Source organism: Athene cunicularia, assembly GCF_003259725.1.
Source record: "Athene cunicularia isolate RWA chromosome 9 unlocalized genomic scaffold, athCun1 chr9_part1, whole genome shotgun sequence".
NCBI lineage: Eukaryota > Metazoa > Chordata > Aves > Strigiformes > Strigidae > Athene > Athene cunicularia.
The window spans coordinates 14,858,685-14,874,826 of NW_020799110.1; the positions used below are offsets into that span (position 1 = coordinate 14,858,685).

The 16,142-nt window shown below is 40.7% G+C and overlaps 1 protein-coding gene across 1 annotated transcript; it reads left to right on the forward strand.

Moving 5' to 3' along the window:
• The first annotated feature begins 382 nt into the window (after positions 1-382).
• On the forward strand, positions 383-3,331 carry LOC113483455 (nuclear cap-binding protein subunit 2-like). The gene is made up of 3 exons (XM_026854994.1): positions 383-522; positions 688-961; positions 1,564-3,331. Exons 1-3 carry the CDS (start codon positions 383-385, stop codon positions 1,633-1,635), a joined length of 486 nt encoding a protein of 161 aa, XP_026710795.1. The 3' UTR covers positions 1,636-3,331.
• The last annotated feature ends 12,811 nt before the right edge of the window (positions 3,332-16,142 follow it).

Here is a 16,142-nt window from a genome sequence, read left to right on the forward strand (position 1 = left end):
CCGGGCAGGAGGGCGAGCCCCGCGCTGGGGCGGCGGCCGCCGCAGCCGTGGGCAGGAGCGGGCAGGGCGTGGGGGAACTGAAATGCGGGCTGTGAGTCACGGGAACATCATCCCAGGATGAAGTTATTCCGCTGCTGAAGTGTCCGTGGGAGTCCGGGGCGAGGGAGTGCAGTGCGAGATTAACGGTTGGACTCCATGATCTTAAAGGTCTTTTCCAACCTAAACGAGCGATTTTGTGGCTCTAACACGCTGCACGTCCCGTGGTGGTTATCAGGTTGCTTTCCACTCGGATACTTTAAGGCAGACACTTTCTAGATAGTTGGCTTCTGCAGTAAAAGCACATTCTCGGTGCCCGAGCAGAGGTGTTCCTGTCCATACGGGCATGCGCATGAAGGCTCTGTTGGTTTTCTGCATCCCTGTCACGCGTTGGGTTCATGACCTGCAAGTCTCCGAAGATCATTCTGTTACCGGTTCGAGGGGAGCTCACCGGAATGGTGGAAGTCTGCAGCATGAACGGAACGTGTATATCGGGGGGCCCTTCTCATTCTCTCTTTAGTAATAGAGCTTTATGCTTTTAAGGGTGGCTGTGTTAAAGAACTTGATCCTATATGTGCATTTTTAATGTGCTTGAATTCCTGCATGTCACGCTGTTTCGCCAACAGTTTTCTCAGCCCGCATAGATACATAAAAGAAGTTGCTTTTAAAAGTAACCAAGCAAGAACCTGATTCAAGCATACTTGAGTTTGTATCCTCTTTGGTATTGTTCTTTTTTCCTTGTGTTGACAATAGAAGCCCATTTTATTTCACTAACCTATTCCTAAGTTATTATGCAAGAGGAGATGGTGAAAATGCAATGTGGTACATCAGTGGAACCAGACTTGATGATAGGATCATAAGGACAGACGGGGATGCAGGATTTAAGGAGGGTAGACAGTATGGTCGTGGAAGATCAGGGGGCCAGGCAGGTTGTACATCCTGGTTTTTAAGGGACTGGTGACTTTGCCAAGCTACTGCTTTTTTGGGTGAACACACTCAGAACAACTTCAGAAATAGGAACTTTTGAATTATTGTTTAATATAGTACCGTATGTTAGTCTGTAAGAAATCTGACCGGTGATGACATTATCCACTAAGTATAAGTAACTTTTTCATGTATTTCATGTATTTCCTCATGAGAGGATTTTCAGAAACTTCAGCTGCTTGGGGAGATAATGCTTATTAAAAAGCCCAGAAGATGTAAGGCTGTCAAGAGCATAGCAGACAGCACTTAGCTTACCTAAAGTTGAGGAGGTAGCAGATGCTTTTGCTACTGAAGGATGAGGCTAGCCAGCCTCATTTCGGCTGTCTTGGGTAAAGAGTCCCCCTGGGCATTACTGAAAAGGAAGTTAGGTTATGCTGTATTCTGAGCTTATGCACCATGCACCTTGCCTTCTGTTTTGTCAGTCAGCTCCCTGTGGCCACTTGCATGTTGTGAACTCAGTTTGGCTGTATTCTGATGGTTAATAGTTTTTGATAAATTGTTTTTCTTCATCTTTACTAGACTTCCCATTTTTTCCTTTGTAAGGTCCGAGGTGAATATCGGCAAGACTATGATGCTGGAAGAGGTGGCTATGGCAAAACTGTTCAATGCCAGTGAATAGTGAATAACTCATCAGCCTCACGGGAGAACTAAATCTGCATTGTAAATGTCACCAGGCACAACATAGGTCTGTTGCACACAATTTATGTGGCTAGAAATTCACAGAAGCTACTATCCCTGTTCCTGAGATCACATAGTATGTTCAATAACTCTTCTGTTTTAATCCCAGGATCCAAAGCATTGCAGAGTACCTTAGTACAGAGGACCTGGGAGTGAGGTTATAAGCAGTAGTGTGCATGAGGCTTTGGTCTCTAAATGCTGCTGTAACTCTACCGAAAGGAACAAAGCTTTAACACTATGGTGCTTTGTTTCACTGGCGAAAACTTGATTATTCTATCACTGGGTTTTGTTTACATTAGTATCACAGGGTGGAGAGCCACAATAAAGAACGATTGGTGTATGCTTCAGAGAGGAAAGAAAAAGGCAAAGAGCCTGAAAAGGACATGGATTTTCTAGAGATTTTTTTCAATTTTTAGGGAAGATTTAAAGTTGCACATTTTCTGGGGTCACTGGATTGCATCCTTTTACACTGGTGCTGTTCCTAGCACACCTGCGTGGATGGCCAAGATAAAACAAGTCAGACTGATGAGCCCAGGAATCACAAAGCCTAGCAGAGAGCAGGAAACAGACCCTTGCAGTCTTCTACAGAGTATAATGCGGTTGCAAGACTTGGCATGATTCAGAGCCATTTTGCTTTGTGGCATACAGAGAACAGTAAGTGTAAGAATTACAGTTGCAGTTGTTTTCACAGTTGCAGTAATATCATTCTGCTCCTGTCGGGGAGCTCTCTACAGCCTTAATATTTGGGAAACAGTAGCTTTCCTGTGCCTACAAGTGTTGCATGAAGCCAAGCTATACAGTTACTTCCAAGAATGGGATGTTTGAGGAACTGTGTGTATAATGAGAAAGTTTGTTCTCAAAATAGATTCACTATCTGAGAAACCTGATTTCTGACAAAGGTAAAAGTAAAAAGAGATGGGTTTTAGGAGTAGCTTTACTTTCTACTGAGCATGTGGTAAGAATGGTAAAAGAATTGCAGGACTGTACAGATCCCCCTCCCCGTCCTATGAATACTGCTAGGTTATACGATGGGATTTTGATGTACTGCAGCCATAATAATGAAAATAATTAGTGATCCCAGAATCTGCAAAATTGACCTGCTGAAATGAAATAGTTTAAAAGGAACTGTTACAGGGATTTGGATTATTTTAAATGGACTTCTGAGTTCTTTAGAAATGGTAATTTGTAAAGTTTTGTCCAAATACCTTGTTGTCCATGACTCCTTAAAAAGCTTTAAAATACCGGGTATGTGAAAGTTGATCTTTACTCACTGAAGATACTGTTGGGTATCTTGATGTGTTTCCTGTGTACAGTTAGTCACAACTATTACTGTAAATTTGAAATACAGTGAGGTAGAACAACTGCAATGAGAATTTGCTTAGTTAGGAAACAAGGATTTGAGTGGACTTTGTTTTTTTTAGAGTAAATCTAGCTTTTCAGGTTCACTAGGTGTGGTCTGCATCAATACTTTGAACAAAGTTACCTTTTTCTATGTAGTACATTTGATTATGAGTTTACAGCCTGTAATCTGCTCTAGGAAACCTCTGAAGTTTATTTTTCATTGTATTGATTTTGTATAAAAAATGGTGTTACCAAAATTCTAAGTCATTTTCAAATAAAGCTGCAACATCAAAATGGATTGGTTTGTTGTTGTTTGTTTGTTTTTTTTTTTAACAGAATCAGTGAGAGAAAGAAGCTATATTCAGATTGTTGTCCACATCCTTTATTCTAGTGTCTTTCAAGATGGAGAGAGTGAACATTCCTTCCTTTTGAGTGGATTTTCAGTCTTGTTCAGTTCTTAACTGGGTGCTGAAAGATGTTTGGTAAATGCTTTTTATTCTAGTACTTCTTGGATTTCAGAACAGAAATTAAATTATGTACTTACTGATGCTGAAGTGGACATGAAAGTCCTTAGTGTGTAACAAGTAGTTTTCAAGATGTACTTCCTTATAAAAATGAGTTTTAAAATTATTTCTTATTGTAAATGCTGCAAGACAGTCATTCTTAAATGAAATGGAGATGATAATAAGATTTTCCTTGAAAACCATCACTGTCTTTTGCTGCACATGTGATGTGTACAGAAAGATTTTGTTTTAAAGTGAGATTTTCTATTTTGAGAAAAGTTTCAATCAATATGGGATTTAAAAGCACATGATATATCATGTGAAGTCTTAGTATCTCAGAAGTGCATATAAAGGAAAATTGAACATGGTTTGATTTTTGCCTTCCCTAACTGAAATCAGACATGGCTCTGCTGAAGCTAGCGCTTAACAAAAGTAACTGAATTAAGTCTTTAAAACTTCACTGGGGGGATGCTTTAGCTTTCTTACATGGCAATTCTTTGTGATCAGATTCTCTTGGAAGTGTAGGATCTCCTGTGATTTTTTTGACATACCAGTTCATTATGATTATATATACTTCCATAGAAGTTTAAGCTCTATATCAATTAGCTTTTCAAAATACTTGTTCCTCATAATTAGATCCTTTTATGGAATTGTATCCATAAAGAAATACAGCAGCTAAGAATATGAGTGGTATCTTAGATATGCCGTGGTGGAAGAGACGCTGTTGCAAATTAAGGAAGTGAGATCTTGAGTCTCTCCCTCAGAGTGGTGCAGGCCCGTGATGAGTTGATTCACATGCCTCTCTTTGGCTCCAAGAGCTGTAAAGAGGATTTGTATTCACAGCATTTGAGTCTTTGTATTACAGTGTAAAATCGGTAGAGTGTAAATTAAAGACCTTCATTTTCAGTGTCTGACAAAATAATCCCTGTTACCAGTGTACCCCTGCAGGCTGTTTTCAAGGTGATCTTTATGTTAGTCAGGTTACTTGCCACCTTGTGCAGCAGCAAAGCTCCTGCTCAGGTTGGTGCCAGTGCAGCCACCAGTGGTGGTCATGAAATGGTTCTTTCTACACAGATGATTCTGAAAGACAAAATGATTAAAGTATTTAAGATAACATCCAGCACCTCATCATCAATATCTTGTAAGATTAGGCTTCTTGTGAAGGTAAAAGTAGATGAAGAACTCTGCTGTAAAAATTGATGTGGTCCGTACGAAGGCTTTTTCTAGAGTCACAGACAGTACTAGTCCAAGCAGTCCACTGGGACTGAACATCTCATAAACTGAGTTTCTGAAGCACAGATGGTACCTTATGTTACAGCATATAAACACAGAAGAGTTAGGGTGGGCATTTTTCTTTGCAGCCTCTGGGACTTCTGCTCTTAGCTGAGTGCATTTGGTACTTTCAGGTAAGTGTAGGGCCTGATATGACTACAGGTGAAGTATCAAAAAATTGCTGAAGACTGCAGGGAGAAGCATCCTGGGCTTCAAAACGTCTTACCGTGTTTGGGAAGTAATGGCATAATTTATTAATTGGCTGCTTTCATATATCTCCTGCCTGTTCCTGCTGAAATAAGCTTTTGCACAAGGGATTGGACATACTCAGAGCTGCGCCGCAGTAATGCACACAACTCCTCTGCTCTCCCTTTTGGGATAACTAGATGGTGTGTGTGTTTCTCCTGGCTTGGGGGAGGAGGCCTTCCTGCCCTTGTCTTGCTAAGACCAGTGTAGAGTTCCAGCTTATGACTGGCAGGTGTTATCTCCATTACTGCTTCATCTCTTTCTGTCCCATGTAGGCAGAGGAAGGTTATTCACAGCTGGCTGTGTTTGTATCCCAGGGTTTCAGTAACGGTGCAAACTGAAAAACAGGCCTTGCTCATTTCTCAAAAGTGTGCTCTATCTAGGCTGGATGAGAAGCCAGAGTAAAGAAGAGAGGTTTTTTTTGCGTGACCATCCACTTAATTTTTAAGAATGAATTTATGATTTGTATGCAGAATTAAAAGGATGCTAGCATAAAGCTCCTTTGAGGCTTATTTTCAGACCTTAAACTGATTGAACTATGGAAATTAAGAGAGCTTACTACTTTTTTCCACCTGCAGACAGCCATCAGCACTGCACAAGGAGACACCCTAGAAGTTTCAGCTAAGCAAATTGGTCATGGTCATGTCTATTCCAGAGCCTTGTACACACCCCAAGGGGTACGTACACATGAAGTTAGGACCGTGCACTTCAGGCATCAGTTTCCCAGTATGGTGTCCCATTACAGACATGACTAGTCATGATCAATTCTAGAAAACAGAATTTGAGAGGAAAATGGATCACAAAAGTCTTTCATTATCACCTATGTGTATAATTTACTCTAAGCTTGGCCCAGAGAGGTCTTCTGCAGGTCCTACTTTCTTAATGCTTCACAGTTATATTTTATTTTTTATAGCACATGGTGGGTCAGGATTGAGGAGTCTTCTGTGTTCTATTCTGGGCAAATAATTTAGGTCTGGAGAATCCATAAAAATATAGTAGTTGTATGTCAAGACCATATAACTTCATCCAGTGTCTGCCCCACAAAGGTAGAAAGGGTATATTGCATCCCTGTCAGTTGACAGGGTTACATGAAGGAAAAAGTTCACTGACCTTGAGAAACTGCTTTCTGAAAGCAGGAGAAATCCATTCTTGTGTCAGGGTTCCACAGTTTATGAAGATTGCCTTCCTGTCTCTCTGCTTCCCAGCCTGCTTTCAAAGACAAATATGTACTGTATTTACTTCAGTGAGGTAATATTCCCCAAGATTATTTTAGCTTCAACCTGAAGGTTATTTGAGCGTCTATTAAGGTTCCTTACAGGAAAAAAACCCCAAACATAAATAGGTAGCCAAACTCCTTGCAACACTTACTACTTAAAATGTTTAGATCTGACACAAATAATTTTTTCCTTTAGCAGACCCATGAAATTTGAGTTTAAAACAGTTCAGGAGCAGCACAAGTAAAATGCCAGATGGCTCCCTCTAGTGACTACAAAATTAGCATGCTTTCATATTCTGACAGCGGAGATGGCTCCTGAAAGCTGTTTTGTGCAGCGTTGTTGCGTGTTGTACTCTCCCAGGATTTTGCTTTGGTTTGTGTTGTAAAAATGGACAGTTTTCATCTGTGGACCATTTTCTAGAGTGAGAAGGATTTGTGGGTTTGTAGCCCATTGCTGTTTCTCTGTTTGGCAAGAGCTTAGTTGTCTTTTATACTGAATGTTGTGATATGCTGTGTCTGGGGTGACTTCTTTCCCTGCCCCCAGCAACCTCTTCGGATTTTGTCAGAAGCACACCTGGGATACTGAAGGAGGGCTTGGCTCTTAGATGCCCAATTCATGCTTCACAACCTCCCATTAATTATATTTTGTGTAACTTTGCCAGCAAATCCCCTTGTGCCAAAAATCTGTTTTTCAGTCTCTAACAGGTGATGAAATAAAGTTCTGTATTACACACAAAGTAAATGTATGCAGCTTGACAAGACAGTAGGCAGTGTCTGAAATGCCTAATTTGTTTCTGTGGCATTACAGTAGTCCTTCAGGCACTTTGCAGACTTGAATATCTATTGCTTGGAGTATCTCTGTGGCAAAGTGCTGCTTTTTTATCTTACAGATTTTTGATCTGGGGCATAACGGGGCTTATGCTGTGTGTGAGACAAGCCCGTGATGGATGAGGAGTTGAGCCTCTCAGTCTCCTCAATGCTAGCACTGACTAGACTGTGCTGATGTATTTCAGTAACATGGGGGTGTAAGGAAGACACACGAGTATGCTTCTCACACATGGTTTGGGAAGATGAGCAGTACTTGCAGATTATAGATTAGATCTTTTAAACCATTTTTACAAAATAATCTTAAATATCTTGAGAAGAAAGTAGGGATCAAGTGGGATGAATCCTGTCCATGCAGGACTGCTGTTATTTGCTTCATATTGATGCCTTCCAAAGCAGCTGCAGGCATCTTTGCTTGTCCTCCACTAGTCTGATGGTACTGCTGTACCATTTTACAGCTAGGGAACAGCTGAGTGAAGACTATGCTTTAAACTTCCCTTTTTAATTTCCTTCCCAGGAGCACCTTTGCCTGGGTTCCAGAGGGTGCTTCTCGATGGGAACAGGACTGCATGGAATGGCTTTTCCTGTGAATCCCTCAGCAGAATGGAGGGTCTTGGCTGTCCATTGCACCTTTGTGCTGGGGCTGAATTCGGCAGAAGCAGTAATCTAAGAGTGCATGACCTGAATGAAATGTAGATTTACTTCTCTTTTCACATTTGAAGGCCAAATATGAGTTACTGCTGGTGTAGGATTTTATTGCTTTGAAGGTGCTACAGCAGACATTTGATTTGAAAACCCTTTTTTGGCTGTTTGTAAGAGCAGCAGTTCTGGTCGAATGTTCCTCCTAGAAGCTTTCTCTTTGTTCTCCAGTGCTCATCTCTGACTACGTAAAACCTGCTGTATTTTGTTCTGTTACCACCAACAAAGTCTAGACAAAGCCAGTTGCTTCTGCCCTGACAGGACAATCTACCACTCTTCCAGAAGCTGTATGAGGGGCTGTGTCAGGGTTTCAGACACCAAGTTGCACAGAGAGAAGCTGAAATACCTTCCATCCAAAACATGAATACCTTCCATCCTAAACAATTGTGAATTAAGCATTACTCCGTTAATGACTGGGAAAATATCCTTCTTGAGTGCCTTGAGGATGAGTATGTTTTTGAAAATAAGACTGTATCTTAAGTATTGTTGTTGGCTTTAATTTTATTTCATTAGAACTACCTCTGATTTCCTCTTCAAGGTGGGCTATTTATTGATTCCTCTGGGACTGCTGTTTTTCAATTAGGACAGTATTGAATCACAGTTTGTGTTATTTCAGCTATAATAAAAAGATTTTATTTTCTCAGAACACATTTTGAGAACAAATGGGAAATAAAATTTGCTATTTTGGTGGTTTTTCAGTTACAGGCAACATAAATATCAGCATAGATTAGCCTAATTGACTCAGCTTGCAATTAAGTTTCTGGACAGTGAAGCTTTTCTCTTCTGTACCAACCTGTCCCTGCAAGCCACAAGTCGAAAGGAGATTCTGTTTAGTTAGAATAGGTAAGAATATATTAAGTATTAATAATACAGGCATATTTAGATCTTTAACTTACATGCGGTTTGAATTGCTTCAAACTGAACTTGTTTTGGTTTTCTATTACTTTAAATTAGTGGTCTTATTTTACACTTTGTGTTTTCAAATATTTTTTGTGGGGAATATTTCTGACTTTAAAATGTCGCTACTCTGTTCAGCTTAATTTGATTGTTAAGTAGGTGCTTTTTTGTTGTGTGTTTGGGTTTCTGTAATACCAGTTTTTCAACACCTCAAATGACTTTTTTGTGAAAACAAACCCCCTGTCGGCTTGTCACGCTGCCACAAGATGTCATGAGAAGCCGTGTCTCGCTTCAAGCCGAGTGTGCTCTGCGAGTCCCCGCGATGAGGCAAGTCAAGGAGTTGTTCTGAAAGCATCCCGCTGCCCATACAGCTAGTGCAGGGGCTCAAGTTCGTGAAGAAACTCTTTCATATTAGGATTATGCTTGAAACAAAAGTGACTACCGACTATCTTCAAACGTACCCTGAAGCATCAGAGGTCAAAGCGCCTTAAGGCTGCTGAGATGTAGTATGCCTCCTAACACTGAGCGCTGTAGAACTGAAAGGTTCTGTATATAATAACCACGATGCTGACAAAGGACTGGTTTGTAGTTTGGGTTTTGTAGGTTGTGGGTTTTTTTTTTCCCCATTCTGAATTTACTCCAGTAAGAGGAGAAATGTATTTCCAGGAACTGAAAAGGACTTTTCCCCATTAAATCCAGGAATGTCCTAAAGTCTCTGCACTTTTGCTTCTTCTTTTAAGTTCCCAGATGAATTTATTCTTTGAAATCTACATATTAGCTTGAAAAAGCCTTCAGGCAGCAATCTTCCAATGTTCCATCCTGCACAACTGTAAGGAGAAGGGATTTGGTGTTGTCTAAGCTCACCAGAGGGAAACTTGGCAGAGATCTGAGTTACTCAGATCTCACAGACACACCTTGACTCATGGTGGACTTTTTGATGAATCGTTTCATAGAGAGTGGTTCTATCAGGAACTTAGTTTTATCTCCCGTTGAGTTCAGTGAGATCTGTGTGCATAGCACTGAAGTGCTGAATGTGCTTTAATGAACTTTATCTAACTTATTTCTCCATAAATTAAACATGTGATGTGCTAACATGGCATGAATTCTTGAAAGGTCATGTGGGAGCAGTATCGACTCCCGAGTTGTATCTCAAAGTGAGTCAGGAAAGCTGAGCAAGGCAGTGTCACAAAAAGTAACCACAGCTTTTTGGTAGGAGAGATTAAAAATCCCTTGGGGTAAGTGTCCAAAATCAGTTGCAGGACAGTATTTTTCTCAGAATCCAAGGCCATGAGGGCCAACAAATATTACTTGGTGTACAGAGTTTGACAGTGAAAGGCTTTGCTCCAGCATAGTGCAGAAAGCTGGCAGGATGTGAAAAGTGAGGGAAGTTTCCAGCTGATTTGTGCTAATCCAGTAATTTGGATGCTAGACACAAAATGGTCACCAAGGCAGAGTTAATAAAACATTGGAAGAGACCCAGTAGCCTGAATAAATACATGGTGTTCATCAACAGTCCCCAGATACGATGTTGATTCTGTGTTTGATCATGTATTTTCCCCTAACGATACTTAATTGAACTAAGGCTGGTGAGACTGAGTTTGTTATGATTGATTCATTCCCAATTAGAAAACAAAATCACTTTGATGTATGTGAACAAGCGGTGCTCTTTCTTGTTGTGCTCTGAATTGTCTTCCCAGTTAGGCCAAGTATTTCACAGGCTGGAGTACTCCATGAGCAGTGCACGTCTCAGCAGGCACAACACAGTCGTCATCAACATGGAGATGAATAGAACAGATGACTAAATAATTTTAATCTCTCTCTAGGAAAGAATGAGCCATGTCTCCATTTTCAGAAAAATCTGAAGATAATTAACTATTCCCAGACCCAGAGCTGTCCTGAAAGGAGAGAAAACATATCATACAAAGCTGTATTCTTGAAGTACCAAAGCTTGAAGGTGCTCAGGGTTGTGATGGACTCTCAGCCCATAGAGTTTGACGGGCAGCACAGGAGAGCGCACATTTTCACTGGATATTTGCAGAAGGACGTGTCTATCCCACCTGTTGGAGGACAATCAGTGTTCTATCTGGTAGAGGTTTTAGAGCACGTGGACAGCTGTACTGTGACTGCCTTCCGTGTAGAGGGTTGGGGTGCTTTCCCTGCACACGTGGCACTATTACAAAGTTCATCATTTTCCATTCTTAATGGTTATGGCAGGTGCCTACTCTGTTCAGGAAGAGAGTTTCATTACAACTGTTAAGCCCAGGATAGTTTAGTATGTTCTATGCGTGTACAAATACAAACACACAGTTTAGTCTGTCTTGAAGTTGATGTAAGGGTACTGGAATCAAATCTCAGTTTTTGATATTTCAGGTTTTAATAAATTTGAAGTGAATATTTTAGTGCATGTAAAATGCAGAATTGCCTCCCAGTCATTCCTTTTTCACTGTTAGCCAGAAGTTTATACTGGGCTATGCAATTTAACCTTTTAGAAGGTTAGGTTAGGTTAAGAACCTTTTAAAATAATTCATTATTTCTAAACGTTTTTTATTGCTGCATATGTTGTTGTCACAATTGCTGTCAGTGACAGTATAACTTAAAGTAGAGACATGAGGGACTGAAACTGCAAAGTGATGACAAAAGCTAGAAATAAAGCACCATTCAGCCTTCCTTTTAAATGGAGGGAAGGTATTCCACATTTATAAGGATTATATTGTTGCTTTTCAGATGTGATTCAGATACATATCGAAAGAGGGATAGCATAAAACATCATTGTGTCATTAGGAATTCTATTTCCACTGGAATGGGAAAGGTTCTATTTATTCTCCTTGAAGAAATCCTTCAGGTCATGAACAGTGTTTCCACTTGTGGAGAAAAATGTAAGAATAGTTTTCTGAAAGTCTGTCTAAAATGAACGTTCCCTTTTGAACCCTTTATTCATACAATTTCTGAGCACATTTTAAAAAAATCATTGAAGAATTACTTGAAGCTATGTGAAAAAATAACAAAAAACCCTCAGTGAAATGCCAATGTTTTTTGCAGTATTCACAGTTTAGATTTTGAGAGAAGTAACTGTTGATTTCAATAAACCTGAACTCATTACTGAATACACAAGGAGGACCTGCTTTTCCTTTCATTTACTCCGGGGTGGATGAAGAGTGAATTCACAGACCTTGGGGGCAGTACTGTGCATTGACCTGGGAAGAGAATGAGTGAGCAGAGTATCTGCTGTCATATGTGAGGGATATTTTTTAAGAGAAAATAACCTCATTTTCTGGATTTGAATGTACTATAAACCTGGACATTGAACTTCTAAAACTTTATGTATGTGAGGCTATTATCTCTCTGCACACACATCCTTTGAACACAGACATGGAAGTATCAGTGAAAGGCAGCCTTTTTCTATCTCCTACTGTCTTTGCAGTTTCATAATCTGAGAATGTTGTGACTTTGCAATGGCAGAAAAGGGACCATGCTGATGAGTGATGATGATGCAACGTACGTGTCAACAATGATGTCAGTGCTGCGTCACAGCATATTTGTCTTTTGAGGGTTTTTTTTATAATTTTTAAAATTTACTGACACCTCTTGATTTTTGTAGCAGGTTGATTAGATCATGGACAAACTCTGGCAGGAAGAGAGACACTCTGAACTGTATCACTTCTGGACACGAACTGGTTGATCATTGTGCCACTGAGCTGTACTCTGTGGCCTCGCTCTCTCACGTCAGCAGCAGCACAGGGATCCACAGGGATGATAGCCATTACTCCTGAACTGTTTTCCTTTTTTCTTCATTACAGTCTTTATGCTGGTTCTTATGGCCTAATGTATCAATGTATTAAAGAGAAACATGAATATTTGATTTTTTCCCCATGAAGTCAGAAAATTGGGAGTTGATTTTATATTAAAGCAATGTGATTCATACTTTCCTTGAAGAACTCCAGAATTAAGCACCTTAGGTCTTCTGTTAAACGCAGAAAGAAAACATTTCAGTGTTTGCCAAGAAACTGGGGTGCTTTGTTTAAAAATATTTGAAGAAAAAGTTTTAGATTTTTTGCAACATGCCCCCATTTCTTGGCTAAGCTGTATACATTGATTTATCGATAGCAAATTACCTGTTTTCTGTGGTTGCAAAGGTCACTGCAAGTAGCCTAGCATCCTTCCTGTAAAGGGCAGGGATGCAATCCCCTCCTCGAAAGCAGCACTCGGCTGTTTCCTCTCCTCTGTGGTAAAAGACTGCATGCAGCTGTACTACAGCTGTTCTGAGTGCAGTGGGGAGCACAGAGGCAACCTGCTTCAGTGCACAGCCCACATCTGTCCTTGGAAAAATTCAAAGTGACAGGAAGCATGCGGAGGCCATATGTCAGCAAAGCAGAGTTCAAAACAGGCTGCGCTGTAAGCGTAGGTTTAATTTCTAGCACGGTTTTTGAGGCAGTTGAGTCTGGATCATTAAGAACAAAAGTTTCCTTCTCTGAATTACCACTATGTGTCAGCAGCTGCTTGAGAACTTTGAGCAAACTTGGAAATATCTTCCCCAGAAGCGTGTTTAACTCAGTTTAACACAACTGTCGGGACTTACTGTACTTCATTCATTTTTGTGTGTGTTACCTACTTTGTATGTTGAAGAGTCAAGAGTTTGCAAGTGCTGCCTTTGTCTGGCCTTTGCAGCTGCGATCTGTACCGAAGGGACATTTCCTCTGTGGGTTGTCTGGTATCTCCAGTACCACTTCTGTGGGACCTGGCACATGGACAGTACATTGTCTTTAAAACATTTATCAGTTCTTAACCCCTCTTGAGTTTTGGAGCATTGAGATAAATTGACTGAATGTATTTAGCTAAACAATAGCTTAATATGGGAAAGATGGCAGCTTTTTTGGTATGATTCTTAATGAAGAAAACTGAATTATCATTTTCTATTTATCTAATTAAAAGGGCAGTATAAATCAAATAGGAAAAACTGCAATTGTTTGTCTCACAGTCCTTGGTTGACCTGCATCCGGCAGATATTAAATTTCGCAAGATCACAGAACAGCTGAGGTTGGATGGGACCACTCAAGACCATCCAGTTCAACCTGTTACTCAAAGCCAGGTCACCTAAAGCAGGTTGCCCAGGGCTGTACCCAGCCAAGTTTTGAACCTCTCCAGGGATGGAGACTCCACACCACCTCTGAGAAACCCGTTCCAGTGTTTGGGCACCCGCACAGTAAAAGTCTTTTCTTGTGTTCACATGGAGTCTCATGTGCTTTAATTTGTGCTCATTACCTCTTGTCCTGTCCCTGTCCCTACAGAGAAGAGCCTGGCTCTGTCTTCCTCACACCCACACATCAGATATTTATACATGTAGGTCCCCCTGAGCCTTCGCTTCTCCAGGGTGAACAAGTCCCAGGTCTCTCAGCCTCTCCTTGTATGACAGATGCTCCAGGCCCTCAATCATCTTTATGGCCCTTTCATTGAACTCACTCCAGTGTGTCCCTCTCTCTGGTACTGGGGGACCCAGCACTCCCGATTTGGCCTCCCCAGGGCCAAGTGGAAGGGAAGGATCACCTGCCTTGACCCGTCGGCACCGCTCTGCCTAATGCAGCCCAGGACACCGCTGCCTTCCTTGCTGTGAGTGTGCATTGCTGATATTGCTTTGATAGAGTCTTCTATTCTTGATAAAATTCCCTGGTATGTTGGGGCTGCAGAGTAACTCACCTGTTTTTTTTTTTATGGCTTTTTTTTTTTTTTTTCATTAAAATTATGGTTAAAAATATTCTTAGATGCTGCAAAACTGCAGCGTAGGCTCATAATGTTCACAGTAAAGACTCAGCTTAAATCAAACCCACAGATTGTTTGCGAGGTGGATTTTATTTATATTTTCACTTGGGTAAAATATTTACTGTTCCTTTATGGATTTAATTTGTGTTATAAAGCAAGAAAAAGATTCAGTTTGGAGAACACTGGAAATTTTTCTTTAGAATTGTTGAGAAAGCTCACCTTTTACAAATGCACCTCCATCAGCCAAATATGTTTTTACTTCTTTTCCTTTGTCTCTCCTGGTTCTCTAACTACTTCATAAATGAGGAATTGGTTACCAACAACTGCAATGGTGTCTTTGAAAATGTGTTATCAATCAGTTTTGCATGTGGATTTTCTGTTTTTTGAAAGCAATGCCGAAATCTGAAGCATTGTGACTTGTTGCTGAACCTTTGCTTCATTTCTGTGTTTTCTTTCAGCGTCTCTGTCCTAACAGTTTACCTGCTAGCAGAATGTCCTTTACTGCTTAAATTTCTCCCACATAGTCTTTATGTTCCAAGTGCATGGATGATATATCACGTTTAATTGCTCTTCTCCTCTGCATCTATGTAATTTGACCAGAGGTGCTAGTGAGTGCCTTCTGTGGAGAAGGCACAGAAAAGCTGCGTATCGCTGCCTTGCTGTGATTTGACTTTATGAATGTCAGAGCTACCAAATGTGTGCCATATCCTGCCTTGGAGTCATAGTTTTAAGTTAACTGGGGTAACCCTAACACTGTGGGAGCTGCTGGGTGCTGTGACCTACCCCTCAGCTGTATTTGTAACTGTGTGTTTGGTGGCCTGCGGTGCCACAAAGAGTAATGAATGGTGCTGGGTATCAACAATTCGCCTTGCAGTAAGGCCTGTGATATCTTCCCAAATAATACAGTTATAGTCAGGACAGTCCCTGGGTGGTTGTTAATACCTAGTTAAAATTAGCCAAAATAATTTCTATTCCGATTAATTTATTTCCTGCCCTCTGTGACATGTTTGGCTCTGGCTGGTATGCTCTTCTTGCATCCTGTGCTATTTTTAGTAGTGTTGATTATCCTTCACCCAACTTCTGTTGCAAAACAGAATGACATGTCTTTTTACTGGTACGTGCTACTTTCACACATGGGTTCAGTTTCACCAGTGATCAAAACCAGATGGATCAGTCGTGTGTGAGGACTAGTTTAATCTGAGTGCTGCTGGGCTATTTGGAGTGGTCGAGTGGATGTGTTTCTTTCTTTTTCTTATACATGTAAATGAAAGTGTCATTTTAAATTGGACCTTGTCTTTCTGTTTTCCTCCACAGAGAAGAGGCAAAAAAGGAGAACACATAGTTTTTGAAAGGCCATTCTCTTGGGAGAACCATTTTCTCTGTAAAGATGCATTTCATGGGCTGTTTTGACCTGCCAGAAATAGTGCTAATTCCAGGAGCATCAATGGACAGCGGAAGTCTCTGTTCAGAGTTTCCAGCAATGGCAGGGAGATCAGCCAGGTTCTGTGTTGACATAAGGTTTTTCCCCATCTTTCTGCAGAGTGTGTCCCATATTAGTCAAGCTCTAAACAGTATTAATAAATGCCAAACACATTTTCTGCAGCTGCACAAGAAAGCTGCCCAGAGTGGCTATTTATCACTCCCACTCACTCTGACCCAATCGGACCCACATTACCTGTACAGAAAATTGA

What these genes read in the sequence shown, in the direction of transcription:
- LOC113483455 (XM_026854994.1), top strand. Translation starts at nt 383, where the DNA reads ATGCGCATGAAGGCTCTGTTGGTTTTCTGCATCCCTGTCACGCGTTGG. An exon ending in CTGCAGCATGAACGGAACGT is followed by an intron (nt 523 to 687) that starts GTATATCGGGGG and finishes CATAGATACATA; the next exon opens with AAAGAAGTTGCTTTTAAAAG. An exon ending in GTGGAAGATCAGGGGGCCAG is followed by an intron (nt 962 to 1,563) that starts GCAGGTTGTACA and finishes TTCCTTTGTAAG; the next exon opens with GTCCGAGGTGAATATCGGCA.